The 23,517-nt window shown below is 45.5% G+C and overlaps 1 protein-coding gene and 1 long non-coding RNA gene across 3 annotated transcripts in view; one reads left to right on the forward strand and one right to left on the reverse strand.

The window, feature by feature from the left end:
• Tbc1d30 (TBC1 domain family member 30) overlaps positions 1-23,517 on the reverse strand; it is a 78,638-nt gene that overhangs the window by 35,828 nt on the left and 19,293 nt on the right. The window contains exons 1-3 of one of the 2 annotated variants that reach the window (XM_051170394.1): positions 4,187-4,696; positions 2,396-2,457; positions 1,362-1,427 (exon numbers count right to left, since the gene is read on the reverse strand). In XM_051170394.1, the coding sequence (XP_051026351.1) occupies positions 1,362-1,427; positions 2,396-2,457; positions 4,187-4,343 (285 nt within the window). In that variant the 5' untranslated portion in view covers positions 4,344-4,696. Of the gene's footprint in view, positions 1-1,361; positions 1,428-2,395; positions 2,458-4,186; positions 4,697-23,517 lie in introns of those variants that run through there. The other variant, XM_051170395.1, reaches the window with a different exon arrangement.
• On the forward strand, positions 8,980-18,620 carry LOC127210675 (uncharacterized). Its single transcript, XR_007833335.1, has 3 exons — positions 8,980-9,062; positions 10,733-10,832; positions 18,531-18,620. It is a non-coding gene; the product is annotated as an uncharacterized LOC127210675 (long non-coding RNA).

Genomic DNA, 23,517 nt, shown 5'->3' on the forward strand with positions numbered 1-23,517 from the left:
CTTATTTCAGGTGATTAGATAGGCTACATAATTCTATAATCTTGTTTTGCTTAACTCTAAGTCATTTTCTGCTTGGGCAACAGCTACTTGGTCACACACCGCCCCATACACCCCACCATACACGCAATTCTGACAGACAGATTCCAGAGCGAATAATTTTTTAAAGAGCCACTGGATATTTTTACTCCACTACCTGACCAAGAAAATCTAACTTTAAAAAAAAAATTGAATTTCATAATTCCATATTAATAGCCACTTGAGAAACACCCGGTATTCAAATCACAATGTTAAGATTAGATTTATAAATTAATAACCTTAGAGTGCATTTTAAATTCCAGCATCTGAACAGAATTTGGCATGATTTGGTCTTGCTTAATACCTCCGAGCAGACCTCTAAGCATCCGAATCTGCCCGAACGCCCACTGGATACCTTTGTGTTTAGGTACGAATCAGGCGGGCATCTCAGCTGCAGTAGAAGCCAGGCCAGCTGCCTTGCCCACCGCTACTCCAGTTATACACACAGACACACACACACACGCACACCTGTTCCTCCCATCCACACCAGCTGCAAGTCTACCTTTCCAGCCTCTTGGGCCAAAGTCTTGAGGCATTTTTGACATCCCGTTTACATGTCACATTCAATCCCACTGGGCGCTCTTCTCGGCTCAGGCTTTGGACCACACCCAGATTCTAAGCTTCTTGCCATCTCCACTACCACCACGCTGGCCCAATTCTTGCCTGAATTATGGCAGTCTAATTGTTTCCTGGTTTGTGCCCTTACATCTCAATACGCTCGTCAGCAGACAGAGTAGCCCACTGGACTAGCCTGCTGTCAGTGCCTAGGAGGGATTCATGACCTAGCCACCCACACTGCCTCCAGACGCAACCACACCATCCCCCACTACTGCTTTCCCCCTGCCTCTATGCCCTCACACCATAGCCTCTCACCTCCATGAGAACATGTCCCAGGTGCCCCCACCTCTGTGCCTTCCTCCAGGCAGCTGCAGGTTGACTGCTTCCTTCCTTTGGGGACCTACTCACATGTCAATTTCTATATAAAAATTCCACCTCCTTACCCCCATTCTCCCACACTCGCCTTATTTCTTTCTCTGCTCTACGTCTATCCACGGCACTTGTCACTGTGTGACATGCCATATCTGACCCACTGGAAGTTCTATGCGGACAAAATACTTCACCTGCTGCTGTTCCCACAGCTGTGTCCCTAGCACCTCGAACACTGTCTGGCACAAATAGTAAGTACCCAGGGCATGATTAACAAAGAATATACTTTTTGACTTCCTGGATATTTTAATGGACAGAGTGATGGTCCTTTTGTGTTTTAGCCCTGTGAACCCACTTACCTTTCTCCTCCATTCCTTTGGGATCCCTGTTGACAGTCTGGCAACTGCCTTGAGAGCATCATACCACTAGGACCAGAGAGAAATATTAAGAAAGTAATAAGATGGACCTGAATCAACACTTTTCAGGCTTCTCCCATTTTGGCATCTGTGCTGGCTGGTTTTGTGTCAGCTTGACACAAGCTAGAGTCATTGGAGGGGAGGGGACCTCAGGTGAAAAAAATGCCTCAATGAAGATCTGATGACAGGCAAGTCTGTAGGGCATTTTCTTAATTAGTGATCAATGGTGGAGGATCCAGTCCACTGTGGGTGGTGTCATCCCTGGGCTGATGGTCCTGGGTTCTCTAAGAAAGCAGGCTGAGTAAAGCCATGGGGAGCAAACCAGTAAGCAGCACCCCTCCATGGCCTCTGGATCAGCTCCTGCCTCCAGGTTCCTGTCCTGCTTGAGTTCCTGTACTGACTTCCTTTGATGACGAACAGTGACGTGGAAGTGTAAGCTGAACAAACTCTTTCCTCCCCATGTTGCTAACCCTAACTAAGCCAGCATCCACAGTATGTGAGAAAATCAACACAGCACACTAGGACACTCAGGGTTTCTCTCCACACAACGGGTCATTCTAGGGCTGTAAGAATCCCAAGCCCTAAACATCTTAACTAAACATCCCTATTACCCATTTGACCCCAATAGTTGGGACGATCTGGATCAAATGGCCACACCTACTATGAGTAAAAGATAACAGATCAATCAGTGAGTTTTTAGAATAATTCACACTTGTATGGCTTCTAAAGTGAAACTGTAGCCCTGCCTGCCTAAATGTATTCACTTTATAAAAATGCAAATTTTTCATTGCCAGCACAAACCCATATTACTTATGCTTTAAAAGTTATATTACAAACTGGGAAAACTGACGTCTCTTGTGTATCAAAACATATGAATATTTTCATTTTAAGAATATATGACAATGTGCCCTGCTGATACACCCAAAAAAAATTTTTTTAATTTAAAAAAATGACTTAGAAGTAAAAAACAAAGTTACCTGCTGAAAACCATTTTGGCCTAAGGATGGCTCAAGTGTGAACTTCAATTTTGTATCAACTCCTAGGAGAGAAGTAAGTAGTTGTTATTTATACAAATTACACAGGGAGTCAAGCAGGAAAGCCATGGCTGGATTGCCCAAGCCCAGACTGTAAGCAGATAGCTGGTGGTGATCTTGTGGTTGTCGCTCTTGCTGTTGTTGATGATGTAGAGTCCTGTGCATGCACTGACACCTAGATTTCCTGTCAGGAATCCAGGACATCCCATAATAACCTGGCATTTCAAAGCTTTAAAGGCAAAGCTGTGCTATGCCTGGGTGGATGATTTTCTTCTCCAAGAGAATATTAGCTACTCATTGATTCTCGTCTCTCAGAGATGGCTTTAGTGAACTCCTGCCTCTGTGGAGGGACCAAGATTGCCTCCAGCTCCAACCAATGAAATGGCGTTTGTAGGGTGCTGTCCAGGCCTGGGGTGCTGAATTCAAGAGTTTATAATTATTATTCTTGCTTCATTACAACAAAGATCAGGAAATTCATCGCTACGGTGACTTTGCCACTGCCCCAAAAACCACTGGATTCCCAGTGTGTTTAACCAAATGTGCTCCTTCGACTTTTGGGGGCCACCTGCTGGGTGCAAACCAATTGCTTTCCTGTGCTGAAACGCAACTGGGGCTAGTTAGTTAAAACCACAACTATTTTTCTCATGATGGAAAATGAGTCAGGCTTTAAGTGGAATTGATCATTCGCCGCCAGCATCCAAAGGCTTAAATCGGTCATTTTCACGCTCTTTTCTTCTAAGTGAAAGGAGAGGAGAGGAGTTCTATTTCATCTGATAATCACAGCTGTTCCAGATTCAGAAACATAAAACACTATTTAACGTGGGAAGGAGATTTAAAAGAAAAGAAGAAAAAGAAAAGGTAAAAGAAGACGCAAGGGCGTCTCGGTGGGGAGAAAAACAAAGAAGCCACGAGGTTCGAGGTTCGGAAAGGCAGCGACACATTCCACCCTCTGGGACTCAGCGCCTGGGCATAATTTGCATGCTGGGTGACAACAGATCCCAGAAGGAGTTGGGGGGGGCGGGGTACTGTGGAGACCACAAACTGCCTGGGGGCAGCTGGGGCCACTCCAGGGAAAGGTGAGCGCTGAGCTTACGCTCCACAGGCTAATAGAGCTGCTTTCTCTTGGGCCACCCTTTGCCAGAACCCTCAGAGCCTAGGCGCCAGTGCCAGAGCCAGTCTCTTAAAACCCTGAGCAATGACGCCAGGTGACCAAGCTGGCGCGGGGATAGGCAGAGCCTGGAGAAGCAGGGATGTGTAAATACAAGCTGATGATAGGAAGGGCCTGTTCTCAGAAGGCCAGGCGGGCTTCAGAACCTACTGAACGGAGCTCGTGCCCTCTCCCACCACAACACAAGCACACCACAGAGACTCGGGGCTGGGCGGGGGGCGGGGGGCGTGCATACTATCCTTCACAGTCGCTGCCTTTACCTCGGACCAGCAGGGTCAAGGCGGTGCTTCGGCCAAGCCACAAACCTCTTTGGAGGTCTGGCTTCTAGAGAACCCGGAGTACAATAGGTGACGAGGCCTGGGCAGGCGGGGGCAGCCTCCCTTACTCCCCCACCGTGAACGGAGGCCAAGCTCATAGGCCGCGGGGTAGCTTCTGCAGGGCGGCAGGTTCTCCGTGCCCTAGCGGCTGCTGAATGCACCCAGGCCGGGTCTGCTCCCATCCCTCCCAGGCCGACGGTGCTCCGCAGACACCTGCACCCTAGCGCCCAATCGCGGCCCGCGCCTCACCCGGCTCCAAGGTGCAGAGCAACCGGGGCGCGGTCCGCGAGATGCAGCTGCGCTTCTTGAGCACATTGCTCAGGATGGTGCCCACGCCGCCGCCGCCCTGGCGCTTCAGGCATCGCCCGCCGCGTCGCAGGGAGCCGGTCAGCTTGTCCTGTCGCATCCGAGACAGAGCGCCGTCGGCCGCCCGGGACCCCGCTGCTCCGCCGGAACGACTGCGCAAGCAGGGCTTGGAGAGTCCAAGCCGGCGAGGCTCCCTGGAGAGCCGCAATCGTGCAGCCTGAGCTCCGGAGTCAGGAGGATCAGAGAGACGCGGCGGGAGCAGCGGAGCTCCGGGAAGCCGGCTGGCATCTGCAGTGCGGAGCCCAAACGGCTGAGACCGGAGCAGGCTGGGGCGGGGAGGAGGGCGGTAGCAAGCGCGCGGGCGCGCAGAGATGGAGGCGGCGCCTCAGCACCCAATCCAGGCATCAGCTTGAGCAGGCAAGGCGGTCAGAACTGGGAGTCAGCTCCGGAGGACAGAAACCAGCGACAAGACAGGGGCGTCCCCAGTTCTCCTAAATCTGGGGTTGCTGGAAGGGCCGCCAGTGCAGAAGCTCCAAGTACCCGCCTGATCTGAGCAGCCCCAGAGAAGGCAAGGCCTGTCTACTACAGCACCACGCCGACCCCGGGGGCAGAGGAGCTGGTAGATGGTGACCTCAACCTTCAGCTCAAATTGTGTCCCTGTCTCTTCCTGGCCACTTAGAGGCAAAGAACCATGTTTAATAACAACAACAACAACAATATAGTTCCCCTTGGGAAAACGCAACCCTAAGAAAATGTTCCCATTGAAGAAGCAGTTTCCGAGTGTTTCCAGGAGCGTGATGAGGTCAGGCTCTTAATAAGAAGTGTCTGCCAGACTTGAAAAACTCAGAAGAGTCTTGAAAGAGTGTAGCTTTGAGTCAAGGCTTTAGGAGGTGGGAGGGAGAGGCAGAATAACTACAGCAAGACTGGCGTCTACTGAAGGGGGGGGGGGGCCTCAGCCAGATGGATGAAGGATGATGGTTGCCGTCCTGACATGTCCTATCCGGCCTGAGGCTATCAAGGTTGGCGCTCCACCTCCCATGGAGCTGCTGCTGGAGCTGTTTCAAGCTAGCAAGCCTAGGGAGGCCGAGAGCCCAGGATGCAAGCACTGCCAACCTAAACGTGGCAGTGCTCACTATGCAGCTGCCCTGGCCCAGTCCTATACTTTTATTGTTCAGCGTGGGGGTGGGGTTGGGGGTGGGAGGGTGGGGGGGAGGAAGGGTCTTACTAAGTTGCCCTGACTGGCCTTGAACTTGTGATCCTACTGACTCACTCTGCTGAGTAGGTGGTATTACAGTACTATACCCACCTACCACCCACCCTCAGCCTGGCTTAATTGGTATTTTTTTCTTATAAAATCATTCAATAGCCAAAATGGGGGTATAAATACCCCCAACCTGTCTTTATGGAATCTTCATAGTGCCCTTTTCCTTGTTGCACTCTTTTAATCTTTCAAATCTTCCAAAGCTCCAGATGACAGCAACATTTGGCTTCAAAAACGTCAGCAAGCAGCCTGGACACAGACTTTCAGTCAGAGACTTCTTCAGCCTTCCCTAGACTCTTTCCACTGCCAGACTCTTCAAGAAAGTTCTCTGGGAGTACTGGTCAACCAGCTAACTGTCATAAACATCCGGTCTTGATCTGACAATTCACCAGTGGAAGGATGGTTCTACTAACTCCAGCCTTTCCTTTCCTGTGCCTACGAGACAAGCTGGAAATCACTTTGTCTTTTCTTCCTATGGAAATTTCAAAGCCTTTCTGCATCGCCTTCGAGTCACCAATGGGCTCCACAGCTCCCTCGCAAGTGCTGTGTGTTTTCATTTCCATGTAATACCAAGTCAAGGCTTACTTAGTTAGCATCTAATGTTTGTCCTAAAGCAGGAACTCCAGAGATGGAGTATGTTGCCCATCTGAATGCTTTCATCAGCAACGGGACAATGGCCCACAGCAATTTCCACAATGATTTCCTCATGGCAAGTTCCAGGCCATGCAGGGCTACCCAGTGAGACCCTATCTAAAAATAAGAGAGGAGAAAATCGTTTCTTAGCAACCCTTGGAGATATAACTTAAGAGTCACCAAAATAGAATGTATGTCTAATGCTAAGGCACTTAATTGTGACTCTCCCTTGAGAAGCCCACTCAACACTTAGGCATGTCTTATTCTTTTCCTGAGCCTGGTGCCCCCTCTTCTCTCTCTCCTCTGTTAATCTTATCATTTATAAACTTTTATTCTCTTTGGACAAGCCCACATCCATACTCTTGGTGTGTGATACATAAGTCCTAAACTTGTAATATATATATAAGTCTCCTCCTCTTAATCTTTCTATTTAAAATCTATATTAAAATCTCTTTTAATAAATGCCAAGTCTGCCTCAAAAAACCAAAAGGCATGCTGACATCTCCCCACACCTTTGGTGCTCCTGAGCAAGTGCTCACCAACATTGCTATTAGGAAAGGAAAAGTCTTTCTTAAAGTACAATGGCATATTTACCTTCAAAAAGCAGGGGGTGGGAGCATAAAGATTTTTGTATTCAGTAATCTTTAGGGGAGAAAAAGTGAACTTTTAAAACTATAGAAGAGGAGGCCGGGGAGAGAGCCTGTCTCAAAAATCAAAGTGGGGAGGGCCTGAGGAAGACTAGCACCAGAAACTGTCTTCTGACCTCCTGCACACATATGTACACACACACATACACATGTGCACACACACATCGGTGTGCACACAGGAAGGAACAGCGTGGACACAAGAATGAAACATTGAGACTTCTCTAGATTTGTCTTAGGCAGTTTTGACTTTGAAATAATGTTTATTAAAGGCTAATAAACTAAAGTTCTTAAATGAAACTATGGAAATAAATGAAAACAGATGAACCTAACTGAATATAACATTTATAGCATAAAGCACAGGGGGGAAATGATTGTACTTGAATAGGGATATACATTGCAAGGAAAGACAGAAATGAGAATCTTAATTTTACTCGGTAGTTAACAATATTGGGCCAGGCGTGGTGGCGCACGCCTTTAATCCCAGCACTCAGGAGGCAGAGGCAGGTGGATTGCTGTGAGTTCAAAGCTAGCCTGGTCTACAAAGTGAGTCCAGGACAGCCAAGGCTACACAGAGAGATCCTGTCTCAAACAAACAAACAAAAATATATATATATATTGGTGTCTTAACTCATGTGCTATAGGAGAAGGCAAATAATGGCAAACAGAGCCAGTAATATGTATAATTATATAATCAAAGAAATTTGGTTTTCTTTAAAATGCTATATAATGCTTGTTTTTTGTGTTTTGTTTTGTTTTGTTGAGACAAGATCCCCTCATGTAGCCCAGGCTAGCCTCAGGCTTGCCATCCCCCTCCTTGAGCCTCCTGGTACTGGGGTTAGAGGTATGTGGTACCACACTCAACTTACAATTAATGTATTTAAAATGGAAAAACGGGTATAAACTAACTTTTCCTCTCAAAAATCAACTTTCCTGCTGGATCTACACCAAAGGGTAGAAAACTCAGTGGTTAAAAAAAAAAAAAAAATGTCCCAGCACCCAGGTTACGGTCTCTAAAATCCGCTCCCCACTACAAGAGCAAAGGCTTCCCTGAAAACTGATCCGGGCCCGAGCCGGAAGCAGCACGTGTGAGCCTATGGCGTGTGGACGCACTCAGGGGGAGTGGGGTCACATCACCAGGGCACAAGAGCCGCATAAACAGGATCTTCTGTCACTGAACATCCTTTAAGTGCTTCAAGAATGCTATTCTGAGTAAGTCAGGAATGGGAGTCTTCCACGTGACTCCGGCACACTTATCTTGCAGTCCACACGTCACAGATGTTGTGAGGAACCCCCCAGATTTGAGGGCACTGTCCGAAGTGGTGTAACTCTATGAATGAAATTTACAAAACTGTTAACATGAGGATTGCTGCTAAAGCAAGCCAGGCTGACGTGCCACATGAGCTATGCGGTTTCACACACACCCTACGCCCCGACTGAGGTCTGCTTTGAACAGGGGAAAACTCTCAAAAAGCACTGCCTTATGCCAGGTGGTACTGGCACACACCTTTAATCCCAACACTTTGAGAAAGCAGAGGTGCATGGATCTCTGAGTCTGAGGCCAAGAGAACCCTGTCTTGAGAAGAAAAACAAAAGTTAAAATGAAGTCAGTGTGTCTTCCCGGCAGCCTCACCACGCTGCTCAGGCACAGAACGCCATCCTTCACTGGCCTGGTGCTTTTACACTGTGTTATTCGTTATCCTTCATAGCCACCCCGGCCTCTCTGTGGTGCTAGGGACAACAGGAAGGGCTGGCCGTTTTACACAATGGTTTAGAGGGCTAATGTGCTCCTGGGGCTGAAGATGGCCAACTGGCAGGAACAGAAAACTCCAGGGAAACAACTGTTTGATGCACGCAGCCTTCCAGAACTCTCCTCAGCTCAAGCCTTAGAGGGCTTTGTGTCTCCCTTTAACAAAGGGAGCTATTCACATTGCATGTGAGGAACTGCCTCCCATGTGGAAGGACAGACACCCTGAGGCTGTGTAACACATGCCATTCAGAGCACCCCACACTCAGACGTCAGGCTCATTAGGCAAACCTCTGATTATCATTGGGCTCCAGAAAGGGCTGCTGCCTAGAAGGGAAGGTACTGAACACAGCAGACAGCGGGCACCACCCCTGAGCTCAGCAAATGCTGAGCAGGCTGAGGAGACCAGGGGCTATCAGAGCTAAACTCCACCCCCAGAGCAGGTGAGGGACAGGTCAGGGCTGACAGAAACACTGCTCTCTGAAGTCGTTCACAATACTTTTCTTCCTCCTAATGGAAAAGGTTACTTCCCAAGTAAATATTCCATTTCATTTCTTTCTGATTACAAGGGAAATTGAGCTTTAAAAGGGGTTCCTTGGGCCAGGCGTGGTGGCATACCCCTTTAATCCCAGCACTCAGGAGGCAGAGGCAGGCGGATTGCTGTAAATTTGAGGCCAGCCTGGTCTACAAAGTGAGTCCAGGACAGCCTAGGCTAACAGAGAGAGACTTTGTCTCGAGAAACAAAAAAAAATAAAAAATAAAAATTAAAAAGCGGGGGGGGGGGGGGGGCTTCCTTGAAATCTTTCCATTGAGGACTGCATAAAAGTTAACACCGTTCGTGTGTGCATGTGTGTGTGTTTCTATTATTATAGCAATAGTGGCAAAGAAATTAAACAATATTATTTTGTTTACATTGGGGAGGAAAGCCAGGACTGCCAAGTTTTGTAGCAAACAGATAATTAAGTTAGTGCTAAAATACAATACTCTAAAAGTAGCCATGGTGCAAGCCTGGTATTATATTTATTACGTGACTCACAGTTTCTTATTTCATGTCTGAGATACTGTTTTCCAAAAGCAAAAGATGTCATCTGAAGTCATCTCAGAGAAAACAAGCCAGCGTGGCCTTTGCCTGAGGCCACCAGCAGCAGGGCCAAGCCGTCATTAGTCCCTACTGGGCAAATGACCCTTCCTACCGAATAATGTCAGTGAATTCCCGTTTGAGTAAGTCACAGATGGGAACTACCTGGAAAGTTAGTGGGGGAATGCTCACTATAAACTGTATACTGGGTGAGTCAGATGTGGTATAGGAGGATCACAAGTTTGAGGCCAGCATGGGCTACATGGTAGGGCTAGCTTGAGCTACAAAGTGAACCCATGTCTCAAAATACTGCTTTATGCTGCATGAGAAAGTGCTCCTTGTCTGGTTAAGGAAGGGAACGTTTTGAGGAACCCTGGGAGCTGACTAGTGAATTAAAGGACACAGGGCTGAGAGTGAGCCTTTCTTGAAAAGAAATTTGCCCTGAATGGGAAACAAGCAAGAAGTCTGAAGAAAAAGCAAGCCCAACATCAGAAATAAAAGCCCATGTCCCAAGGGGCTTCCAAAAAGGAATCGCGTCTGAGACATTTTCTGGTTTCCTATTGCTATTTTCGCTTAACAGCAAAATCTCAAAATAAAAAGGGCCTACGTGCTTATCCTCAGGGACACAGCAGGGCTGGTGTTGGCAATTACCAAGGAGAAGAGGCCCAGGAAGGCTGCTGCTTGGAGAGAGAAAACCACAGGGGGCCAGGGAGCTCTGGGTCCCTGGGCCTGCAGCTCAGCCTCAGGGCTGTGGCTGCACAGCTGCAGAGCTCCTGGCAGTCTCTGAGGGTCATCGTATCTAAGGCGGCTCAAGCTGGGCAGCAGATGAGCACGGACATTTTGCAGTCACAACTTCTAAAAGAGAAAGGCAGCCGCCAGCATGAAAACTGCTTCCTCGGTTTCCCTTTCCTCTACAATTATCGATAATCTGTAAACTCCTGAATGGTAAAAAGCAATGTTCCCATGCGTCTCCCGGTGTCTGCTATAGCCTGAGTGCCCAGGCTTGTCCGCACTAGTGAGAGGCAGCCAGCCTTAGGAGACAGAGCCTCTGCGTGGGAGTCTCTTAAGTCCTAGGGACATGGCCTTGAAAGGGAAGTGGGACTTTGGCTCTTTCTCTGCCTTGCAGCTTGTGACGAGGAGAGGCATTTTGCTCTACCTGCACTCCTGACTCGCCTCAGGCTCAAAGCACAGAGCCAGCAAGATCATGAACTGGAGCCTCCAAGACTGTAAGCCAGAATAAACTTCTTTATGTATTAATTACTTCGAGTGTTTTGTTACAGCGATGGAAAGCGGACGAACAGAGTACTGGTAGCCACTCCCCCTAGAAAGCTAATATTCTCCTCAAGCCTACTTAATAGTAAAGCCCTAATAAGTAGTTCCTTCAGCTCGCTACCCAAGACTTTGCCCACACATGGTGAGCTCGCAGTGATGAGCACCAGGATGACTTTCCTCCATGGAGGAGACACGAGGGCAGAATAACAGGAAGGAGCTCAGGGAGAAGAAAAGAACCCCACAGTTTTCTGACACATCACATGACATACACGAAACATTTTGCTTTCTTTTTATATGAATTTCCTCATCTTTAGTCATAAAAACAGTTTCTCTATTTAAATGCAGGGATCCTTTAAGACAACAGGGTGTGGCTTTTGTATTGTTAAAAGCAGAGAAAAGTCACCTGGCAGGCAGAACAAAGGAGCTCTGAGGTTCCTAAAACAAGTCACTCAGCCCCCTTCTTCCACCTCTCCACCGAGCTATTTATGCTTCTCAGGAAGATTCTTCTCAATTAGATTAAAAATAAAGAAACCACTCCTGAGCATAAATTCTCCCTAAACACTCAAATATTCTGGAAGAAGTATTTTAAGAAGGAAAAAATAACGTATATTTATAGATGAGAAGTTTAAAATTTAAAATATAACTAATATTACAATTTAATTCATAGTACAGAGTTCACATGTTTTAGCATTATACCAGTAGTGTATTTGAAGCCTCTGTGGCCAGTTGCACACATAACCTTAGAAGAATAAATATTTAATTAATTATTATTAATCATTCTTAGGACCTATATTTTCTGTGAAGCACTTTCTCTCCTCAAAATGACTTAAATGGATTCACTACTTCAGGACCCAATGCCTTTATCCAAAACCTTCAGGACCAAAGGTAGGTAAGTAAATTGATAGAAGACAGACAGACAGACAGACAGACAGATATGTATATGTATGTATGGAAAAAGCTTTGAGGTGAACCTCAGTCTAAACACAAAATCTACTTATATTTCCTTCACATCTTATACGCATGACTTTGAGGTAATCTGATGGAATATCGTTAGCTTGCCTATGTCTTAACTACAGCCCATCACACTGAGGTCATGTGGAATTTTCCATTTGTAGCAGTGCCATGCCATTGCTTGAACAGCTTTGTATTTTGGAGTATTTCAGACTTGGAAATTTCTAATGACTGTATTAAACCTATAGTTGAGCTAGGTTTGTGTGGACCATAAAAAGACAGCTCTTTTGAGTGTGAGGATTAAGGGGTGTGTGTGTGTGTGTGTGTGTGTGTGTGTGTGTGTGTGTACACACACATGTTGGGGGTTGCCCACAGACACCAGAAGGGGGTGTTGGATCCCTTGGAGTTGGAGGTACGGGCATTTGCTGGGATCCCAACCCCAGTCCTTTGAAAGAGCAGTGAGCATTCTTAACCGCTGTGCCACCTCTCCAGCCAACTAGAAGACTCATTGCTTTGAGCAAAACCACTGTTTAATCTGTACATTACTAATTGTCTAGCTTGAATCTCCCAACACTTTACAGAAATCTATTCTATGCTTCTTTTAACATGGGGCGGGGGGAAGGAAGGGCTTATAATCCTTGCACTCTGGGAAGTAGAGGCAGGTGAATTACTGTGAGTTCGAGGCCACCTGCTCTACAAAGCAAGTCCAGGACAGCCAAGGCTACACAGAGAAACTCTGTCTTGAAAAACCAAATAATAATAATAATAATTTAATTAATTAATTTAAAAAATGGGGGGAAGATTCCCAGTACTAATCAACACAGATCACTTTAGCCTAAAATACAGACAACCACAGACTGAAGCAGGGTGATACCTTTGAAGGGAACACCACTGCAGCAACAGTCGGTGGAGCGTTTGTCTAGCACACGCACAGCCCTGGGTTCAATCCCCAGCACTGCAAAAGGCAGGTGGAGTTACATGTGTTTGTAATCCCAGACCTTATGAGGTAGAGGCATAAGAATCGGAAGTTCAAGGCCATCCTTGGCTACATGGCAAGTTCAAGGCTAGCCTATATACAACACCCTTGTCTCAAACATATTTTTTGGTAATAAGAAAGAAGGATCAGCCGGGTGGTGATGGCGCACACCTTTAATCCCAGCGCTCCGGGAGGCAGAGGCTGGCGGATCACTCTGAGTTCAAGGCCAGCCTGGTCTACAAAGTGAGTCCAGGACAGCCAAGGCTACACACAGAGAAACCTTGTCTCAAAAAAAAAAAAAGAGGAGGAGAGAGAGAGAGAGAGAGAGAGAGAGAGAAAGAAAGAAAGAAAGAAAGAAAGAAAGGAAGGAAGGAAGGAAGGAAGGGTCAGAAAGTGGAGAAAGGTTACAATCAACAAAAACACTGGACTGGCTGGCCTGGAACTCTTATCTCAAAAACTGAGTCCATTTGGAAGAGACAATATAGATGTATGGACTGACAAAGAGTGGGGGCGAGGCATACAGGTCTCAGCTAAGACACTTTAGAAGCCACATAGTATGGCCACAGCAGGCCAAAGTTTGAATTCTAATACTAACACTTGCTTCCTCCATATCTTCAGGCAGGTGGCCTAATTTCTAGGTTTCAGTCTCTTCATCTTTACAATGAAATTTTGTGCTGTAAGAACTGACATGACAAAGCTGAGAGTCAAACCCAGTGCTGGCACAAAGCAGGCACACGAGACACTTATATTCAGGTGCCCTTCCTTCCGCTAGTGTGGGCAGTCACTGAAAGAAAACCATGGCACGGTGAGTAGTACGCCTTGAGGTTGGCCCAGTGCAAGAGCCGGGTCCACCTCCAGAGCCCTTCCAACTGGTCAAGACACCTCCTGACATCCACACCAGCCTCGTCTTTTGCTTTTTACCTGGAGCTCTCACCCATGTGGTAGGAATACAGAGATGATCTCTGCGTTTCTTCCCAAATGGGTACATTTGAACTGCATAGTAAGAGCTGTTGTGAAGCAGATGTCAGCAAAACTGGGACAGAGGCCGCAGAGTGGGATGCTGGGAAAGAGCACCCCACGTAAAGTGAAGCCAGTCAGACCAGAGTGCTAGCGCGTCCATCCCCCAGGTCTCTGCGATTTACTCAACTGAGAAACAAAGACCCTGTTGCTTCACTAGAACCCCTCAGTCCTACACAAATGCTGGTCAGTTGAAATGTCTAGAGAATTACACCTGGAGTTCATGTTTTCAGATAAACTGGGGTTTTTGTTTGTTTGTTTTTGCTTTGTTGTTGTTGTTTGTTTTTCGAGACAGGGTTTCTCTGTGTAGCCTTAGCTGTCCTGGACTCCCTTTGTAGACCAGGCTGGCCTTGAACTCACAGCGATCCGCCTGCCTCTGCCTCCTGAGTGCTGGGATTAAAGGTGTGCGCCACCACGCCTACCCCACAAACAGGTTTAAACAAAAAAATCCTTTGGGTATAAATCATTCCTCATTATAAAAGGTTTATAAATATATATCCTTGACTTAAACATTCTGAACAAATAAAGTTATTATTTATTTCTTTAAAAAAAAAAAAAAAGATTTATTTATTTACTATGTATACAGTATTCTGCCTGCTTGTACTCCTGCAGGCCAGAAGAGGGCACGAGATCACATTACAGATGGTTGTGAGCCTCTGTGTGGTTGCTGGGAATTGAACTCAGGACCTTCGGATGAGTAGTCAGTGCTCTTAACCTCTGAGCCATCTCTCCATCCTTATTATTAATTTCTTAATAATTTTGTGTTATTGGCGCTAGTAGATGGCTCAATGGCTAGATTATATGCCACTCATCCAGAGGATATGGGTTTGATTCTCAGCACCCACAAGGTTGCTCATAACTAACTGTCTGTAACTCCGTTCCAGAAGATTCGACATCCTCTTCTGATCTTTGCAGGCACCAAGCACACACATGGTGCACAGACATACATGCGTACAGACAAAATACTCATATACAAAAAAATAAAATAAATTTAAAATAATTTTTATATGTTACCTTTAGGTCACTTTTCTTATGCGTGAGAGCCTGAGATCAGTACTGAAAGTTCAGGCAACTAAATCATGCCCAAGTCATCTCTCTCACACGAGGTGCTAGCTTTAACTCTTTAGATATGTGTGTTTAAACTGGCATACTCACAGAAGTCAGGGAACTGAAGGGGCCTTTGGGTGGAAGTCAGGCGAAGAGGGGTGGAAGGTAGGTAGTAGTATGAAATACAAAAGAAAGGGGGAGTGATGAAACGTGAGGGTTAAATGGGGTGTCGGGGGGCGGGGGCATGAGGAGGATGACGAATGCTAAAGGCCATTGAAGTGCCACATAAAAGCCCACTGCCCTGGAAGCTTCCTAATATAATGCATAGATACAAGGCATTTGTGTGGAGTTACTCTACAGCGGAGTGACACCGTCTCCCCCAGAAAGCATAAGCTGTGAAATAAAAACCCTGTGACAGGCCAGAGTTACCCTCCTTTCAAGCTGTTGAGTCAACGGGGTTCCACAGAGCCCCTCAGAACATTACAAACTATTGTCATTGTAGCAAGAGTTCTGGAATGTTGGTTTCTTTAAAAACACAGAAACAGGGGCTGGAGAGATGGCTCAGAGGTTAAGAGTACTGACTGCTCTTCCAGAGGTCCTGAGTTCAATTCCCAGCAGCTACATGGTGGCTCACAACCATCTATAACATGATCCAATGCCATTTTCTGCCATGCATGTGTACATGCAAACAGAGCACTCATATGCATAAAGTAAATAAATAAAATCTTAAACACACACACACACAGGAGCAGTGGTGCATACCTGTGATCCCAGCACTTGGGAGGCAGAGGCAGGAGGATCTTTGTGAGTCCAATGCCAGCCTAGTTTACAAAGCAAGTCCAGGACAGCCAGGACTACACAGAGAAACTCTGCCTCGAAAAACAAAATAACAAACAATAAACAAACAAAACACAGGAAATGTAAAAATATGTTTTCATCTTAATGCCAGGTGTGGGTACATGGAGTTTCTTCCCAGCAGCTGATCGGTGTTGGTTTTTTGTTGTTTTTTGTTGTTTTGTTTTGTTTTTTGTTTTTTGCAATTGTGTGACGTTTGGAATTCTGGGAATTTTCAGGTGGGGTATATAAATACTAGAGTCCCGTATGTGGGGTTGATGGTGGTTAGTCATTCAGGGGGGTTGCTGGGTGGTTGTTGGCAGCTATTGGTTGCGGTTTAAGTAGTCATGTGCAAAGAAGAAAGAAAAAGAAATGAAATGTGCTGATGGTGGAGGTCAAAGTTGCCCCAAGGCACTCCACGCCCCATCAGCAGGAAGCACTCTAACGATAATGTTGCCCCCCTTCCGAGCCCTGGCTTTATTCAGGGATCTCTTTCATTTCCTCTCTGTCCTTTTCGCCCTCGTATCTAGTGTTAGAGGTTTAAGGGGGACAAGGAGAAGGGTGGAGGAGGGGCATGGAAGAAATAGGAACCCGTAAAGTAGCAAACGCCGGTTACAGTCACTGTTCCTGGCTACCTCCATGGTATGCCCCTGTTGCCGAAGTAATAGAACATGGAAAACTCATGTGACAACCTGGAAACATCATCCCTAGTGCTAGAAGATGCTGCTATACATGCCACGGGGGGAGAGAAGTCGTCCACAGTCTTACACAGCTGTCGACCATAGAAGGACTGGCCTGGCAAGAGACGCTCGCTGGTGCAGTCCTGGCCTGACTGACTGGATCTAAAGCTCAGTGCACGAGACCAAACCACACCGGGGACCATTAACTGGGCTCGAAACACATGGCCGGCTAAGTCACAGGCCACAGGAGAGAACCTATGGGCAGAGTAATAAACTGACCCCTAAGTTCTTCTCTTTATACCGATGGGTCTCTCAGCCCTCATTGGAGAACCTTCTTTACACAGTACGTGGCAATTAATACAGAGACCCACACCTTGTCAATGCGCAGAGAATAAGAGAGTGTGGGGTGCTCAGCTCTAAATAGGAGACAAAGAGAGAGAGAGAGAGAGAGAGAGAGAGAGAGAGAGAAAGTTGGGAGAAAAATCGCCAGGGGGATAGGGGGAAGAATTGGAAGGAAGAGAACACAGTTTATGAAATTCCCAAACAAGCCTTTAGTCTCAGCACTCAGGAGGCCAAAACAGCAGAGCTATGTGAGTTTGAGGTCAGTCTGGCCTACATAGTAAGTTCCGGGATAATAAAGGCTACAAAGAGAAACTCAGCCCAACCCCTCACCCCCCCCCCATACACACACACACACACACACATACACACACACACACACACACACACACACACACACACACACACACACACACACACACACCAAAACAAAAACCTCAAACACCAAAAACCACAAAAATAAAATATGAAAGGCATTTTTAATGTGCCTCTCCTAAGTGAGAACGTAAATGGAGCAGTTTGTGTCAGGAGTCAAGGTCGGTACAAGCGACATTGCGCCAAGCTGTCTTCCATGGAAGATATCCCCTGGCACGCACACCAACATAAAAGAAGCCTGGGGTGACCTAAGCCGCGGGGTGTATCTTAGCAAATAGCCACATTTATGCTCTTGAGGGTCAAGGTCCACACAAGCGTCAGCAACAGGAACGGAAGCGGACCTCTCCGCAGATGCGCTCTCTACATTCCTTCTCTCTGCTAGAAGCAGTGTAGGATGCCATATTCTGCGTGTGAACTGAATATAGCAAGAGTGGCACCTTTAATTACCATGTCTTTAGTCCCTGCTTGCATCACTTGGCAGGATGTCAGTCTGGCATAGTGCCAACATCAATCATATGCGCCAGCTCCTGGGGAAGAAACACATCATGTCTTTGTTTAAAAAAAAAAAAAAAAATTACCTCTGGTAATTTTAAGCATTCCTGGCACTTGATGCTTAATGAAGGTTTCAGTGCCCCTTATCCAAAATGGTTGTGACCACAAGTGTTTCAAATCTGGGTTTTGTTGTTTGTTGTTCAGGATTATGTGACTATATATAGTGAGAAATCACAGGGGAGGGACCAGCATTTCATTTTCACTTTATACACAGGGCTGGAAGGTGGTGCTGTACGGTGTTTTAATTATCTTGAGGCCATGTATGGCTATCCATGCCGATAACCCTGGCATTTGAGAGTTTGAGACAGGAGAATTGAAGGTGTGAAGCCAGGCTAGGATACGTAAGGTTTAGGGTCGAGAGTTTTCTATTTGTATTGTCATCACATTTGAATTTTGGATTTCTAGATTAGATGTGATAAAGCTGTGTATTTTGAGAAAAAAAAAATGTGAACTAGCTTTCTTTTTTTCTTTCTTTCTTTCTTTTTTTTTTTTTTTTTTCCAGAGCTGAGGACTGAACCCAGGGCCTTGCGCTTGCTGGACAAGCCTCTACCACTGAGCTAAATCCCCAAACCCGTGAAATAGTTTTCAAACGTAGAAATTGATACACACAGCATTCTCTTTATGGTTTTAGTTTTGTTTTGTTTTGTTTAGATAGGGTCTCACTCTGTTGCCTTGACAATCTAGACCTTGCTATGTAGGCCAGGCTGGTCTCAACCCCAGCCTTTGTCCCCTGGGTGCTGGGTTAAAGGCATGCACCACTGTGCCCAGCTTATGGGATATCTTTTTAACTGTACCTAGAGAACGCAAAGCAGGGTAGAGTCCTGCTGGTGTGCCATGTAAAACTGAAACCTGTCTTAACACCTGTATTCCATCCCCGGCAGATCCCACCCCGACGAGCAGCTCATCCATGTGCCTGGTTTATTTATATGAAGACTTTTATCTCCTCAATAAATCATAAGCTTCTTTGAACAACAGAAACTAATTTTTATTAATTGTTTCATCTCTCTCCACCCATGCCTGCAGCTTTCATGGGGCCGGGTACACATTCGCTACCTAGTACATGAATGTTAAAAATAAACAAAATCAGAAAGTCATTGTGTCAAGAAGAGAACTGTGCCTTCCAACTCACTAAAAACTGGCTTTTTATTCAATTACAAGAGAAATAAGCAGATGTGTTTATGAACAGTTATTTTGACTAACATTTGTGCGATAAAAAAAAAAATCCACACATTATTTTTAGTCTCCTGACAAGTTTCCAAACTGTGTGATCATCAGCATCACACACTTGGCCTGGTCATCCTGGAAGTGTAGGTACAAGAGGGGTCAGCACGGACCAGTGGCCAGCAAGTGCCCTCTAAAGCAAGTCGCCAGGGCTAGAAGCCCGGTCCTGTTGTCACTTAGTAGCAGAGGAAATCTGGGTACTATCTCAGCTTCCTTACCCAAAAAGTGGGACAAATGAAGTACCAACTCCATAGATGTTTTTCTTAGGAGCAAATACTACAGATAAAACATCTGTTACGGGGCTGGAGAGAGCGCTCAACACTTAAGAGCACTGTCTGCTCTTCCAGAGGTCCTGAGTTCAATTTCCAGCAACCATCTGGTGCCCTCTTCTGGCCTGCAGGTGTACATGCAGCTAGAGCACTCATACATACAATAAATAAATAAATCTTTTTTTAAAAAATCCAGCCACACAGTGAGCTCTCTATAGAAATATTACTTGTTCTATCATTAGTGGGACTACATAAAGGCACTTGGGTAACTTTTGAAGGCTTGTTTAAGTTTGTTCGTTTGTTAGTTAGTTTTCTTGTTTAATTCAGGGACTTAGTAAGCACTTCTGGCTATCCTGGAACTCACTCTATAGACCAGGCTGGCTTCAAACTCAGAGATCCGCCTGCCTCTGTTTCCCCAGTGCTGGGATTAAAGGTGTGAGCCACCACACTGTCATGTTTATCTTAGTTAACACTGTCACAGATTACCGGCACTGCCATGAGGTCACTTGAGTGCCTGTACTTTTTAATTCTATTACTGTCCAGCTTGACTTGGTGATCTCATCTAAAATGTCAGGAAAGCAATTTAAAAAAAGAAAGAAAGAAAAGAAAAGAAAAAAAGTATTCATTTCATCTGACAAATTGTCACATCTCTCATCTTTTTTTTTTTTTTTTTTTTTTTTTTTTTTGGTGTTTTTCGAGACAGGGTTTCTCTGTGTAACCTCGGATGACCTGGACTCGCTTTTGTAGACCAGAGAGGCCTCAAACTCACAGTGATCCATGTGCTGGGATTAAAGGCGTGTGCCACCACACTCAGCTCATCTTGATTTCTTTAAGACTTCACTCAATGCAGACAAGTCAACCTTGTCCTATTCTTCAAAAGTCAATAAAGCCCCCAAATTAGTTATTCCATATCCATTGTCTTGGCCAGATCACTGCAAACAGAAATCCAAATCTTTCACAGCAGGATCTAAGTGAGCCATGTTCTTTTCAATCTTTCTCTTTAATACTAGACCTTTTAAGTAATACATACAATTATCAGAAATTGGGTTTGATCATTTTACTTTATTTTTTAAGTTCACCAAACACGGCCTACCATTTACTAGGAAGTTTGCTGGTCTTTGGGTTTTTTGTTTTTTTTGTTTTTTTTTTTTTTTTTTAATTCTTTGCAGCACAAATAAGCCTTCTGGTGTATTCCACATGGCTACATATACTAACCTCCAAAGTGGAGGGTTACAAATATATACTAAAAAGAGAAAGAACTTGTTCAAAAGGCAGGAGACTTGGGATCTGGAGAAGAGGTTTAACACTGGCTGTTCTTCCAGAGGACCCAGGTTCGATTCCTAAGCACACACACTGCGGCTCAGAACCATCTGTAACTCCAGTTCCAGTGGGATCCCATGCCCTCTTCTGGTCTCCATGGGCACTACAAACATGTGGTGCATAGACATACATGCAGGCAAAACATCTATACACATAAAATAAATATAAATACATCTCAGGGGGAAAAAAAAGCATTTTTCTAAATTTCTCTGCTTGCCGGGATTATATTTCCTAGCAGAGATGCACACGAACAGGAGCACGGATGGGAAGAGGGTAACAATATCAACAATCAGACAGCTGTGGACAACGCACCGAACGCTGGACTGCATGCTTTAACTTCTAATTAGCTCAGCAATAGGGAAATCCCAAGCAAAGTGCAGATGTCATTAGGGTGATTTTTATTAGGATCGAGAAAAATGAATGAAAGACAGCATAGTCAACAGTGGTGAGTAGTTAATCCCCGGTGGTGGGATTATTGCAAATTATTGTTTTTCTCTTGAATTCATAGTTTTTCGTTCTAGGAGGAGCATGTTAGGTTGCTCCTGAGACTCGTCCCTCCCCATAGACAGAGCTGGTAAACAACAGCTGGGAAGGAGGCTCCCATAAGTTATACAGGAAATCGCAGTGATGCAGTTTGTAGGGGCCATCATCACTGGTGCTAGGGTGGGCTCTTTGGCAATACAGCTGCCTCCTGTCCTGTAAACAACCCCCATCTATGCTTAAGTAACCTCGATAACTCTTTGGTTCCGCAGGCCAAACTTATCATTTCTTTAGACTTTGGGTATCTCTTCTGGGATGAACAGACATTGTTCACATCTCCCCAGGAAAAGGCATACAACAGAGAGAAATAAAAAGAGTATGACGCTAAGTGGGGGTGGCATATGCCTTTAATCCCAGCACTCAGGAGGCAGATGCAAGCAGATCTCTGAGTTCGAGACCACCCTGGTCTACAGAGAGAGTTCCAGGACACTCAGGGCTACACAGAGAAACCTTGTCTAGGAAAAAAAGTATGAACAAACTAACTAAGTGATTAAATAGTTTCCCCCAAAGTCATACAGCTACTTAGTGGGAGATATGAAGCTGGTTCTAAAGACACAGTCTAACAACTATGGTAATAAAATATAACCAGATAACTTTAACTTGAGCAAGATGAAAGCATTCTGGAAGTTCTAAAATATACTTGCTCCCACCATTTCAGCCAATTCTTCTCTCATTATTTACCAACTAATACAGTAGTGATACAAATTACCAAGAAGCAACTTCAACAAGGTCAGTCTAACTGTGCCAGTTGGCCCAAAACTCTAGAACAGCAGGGGAAATGGGCAGCTTGGAGGTAAGGGCAACAGAGCTGCCTGTTGTACATGAGACACCATGGTAGGACCTACCAGAGTCAGTCAGGACATGAGAGATGGGCTTTGGTGATAACCAGAACATTTCTCTCTGCATTAACCCATACCGCAAGTTACCCAGGAGATATCTGGTCAACCTTCAAGTCTCCCAAGAAACTTCAGCAATGATTACTAAAATTAACTTGCCTCAGGTGAAAAAGGAAGCAGGACACTAGTCAGTTAACTGATGCAGCGGTAAACTGAGGACCCTCTCCATAGATAGAAAATGTCCAGTAATGCAGACACGGGGTATAATCAGTTTGAAATCATTTCTGTGTTAATGCTGTGTTCTGTCTTCAGGGAGAAGCAGCTGTTGTAATCACTGTGTTGCAGAATTAAGAAAACTTCTGAGATGATTCAGCCCAAATTGCCCTGGCTTTTTTTTTTTTAAGTGCTTAAAATTTCTTGCATCATATTACACTCAGTAGAGAAAGAAAAACCTTATGAATCATTTATCATGTGGAAGCTTCAATAGAGTCAACATGTGCTTTATGTCTGATGTTTATATTGCAGTATATGGTGTACAGTTTGACTGAAAGTGAACTTTAGTTAAAGAGAAATGCTTGGAATGTGTGGCAGTTAGCTTTAATTGTCAAGTTGACACAACCTAGAATCTCCTGTGATGAGAGTCTCTATGAGGAACTGTCCACATTGGGTAGACCCACCGGGAGTTGTCTGAATTAACTGACGGGAACTTCCCTAGCCCACTGTGAGTGGCACCATTCCCTGGGCAGGGGCCCTGCCTAGAGCTGAGCACAAGCAAGCAACTGAGCATGCACACATTCATTTCTCTTGATTCCTGACTATGGATGTGATGTGACCATTCTAAGTTCCTGTTGCCTTGAGTCCACTGCTACGGTGGGCTATAAACTGGAATTGTTAGCTAAAATAATCCTTCCTCCCTAACTTGCTTTTGGTTGGGGTATTTTATCATGTTAGCCAGAAATGAGACTAGAGCAAAGTGCCTTCACCATCCTGCTTGAACTCATCCAGGTAAACCAATACACACACATATTACATGCAGCAATGTTATCTATGGCTGACTCTTGCATGGGAAAAAAAATTCCGTTAGACCATGATATAGGTTTGCCTCCTAGGGTAAGAAGACTTTGACTTGCTATGTTGTAGAGTTCCATTTGGTGGTAGTGGTGGGGTATATTTGTTTCTCCTCAGGACTAGGGATTTAACCCAAAACCTTAAGTGTGCTAGAAAAAAATGTTCTACCACTGAGCCACAGCCCAAGCCCTGGCTAAATTCCTAAAAGTAAAGATGGCTGAGCTGTAAGATAGATGATGGCAGCATGGGAGAATGGCAAAGTAGAAGAATCCAGAGGGTCCTAGAAACCTACAAGTAGAACATTATGATAGGCAGATCTGGGCCCAGGGGTCCCGCTCAAACTAAGGCACCAGCCAAGGACAATACAGGCGGTAAACTTTAAGATCCTACCCAGATCTAGCCAATGGTCAGAACATTCTCCACAGTTGAGTGGAGAGTGGGATATGACTTTCTCACGTACTCTGGTGCCTCCCATTTGACCATGTCCCCTGGAGGGGGAGACCTGGTGGCACTCAGAGGAAGGACAGCAGGTTGCCAAGAAGAGACTTGATACCCTATGAGCATATACAGGGGGAGGTAATCCCCCTCAGGAACAGTCATAGAGGAGGGAAATA

Source organism: Acomys russatus, chromosome 28 (assembly GCF_903995435.1).
Source record: "Acomys russatus chromosome 28, mAcoRus1.1, whole genome shotgun sequence".
In the NCBI taxonomy this organism is placed as follows: domain Eukaryota; kingdom Metazoa; phylum Chordata; class Mammalia; order Rodentia; family Muridae; genus Acomys; species Acomys russatus.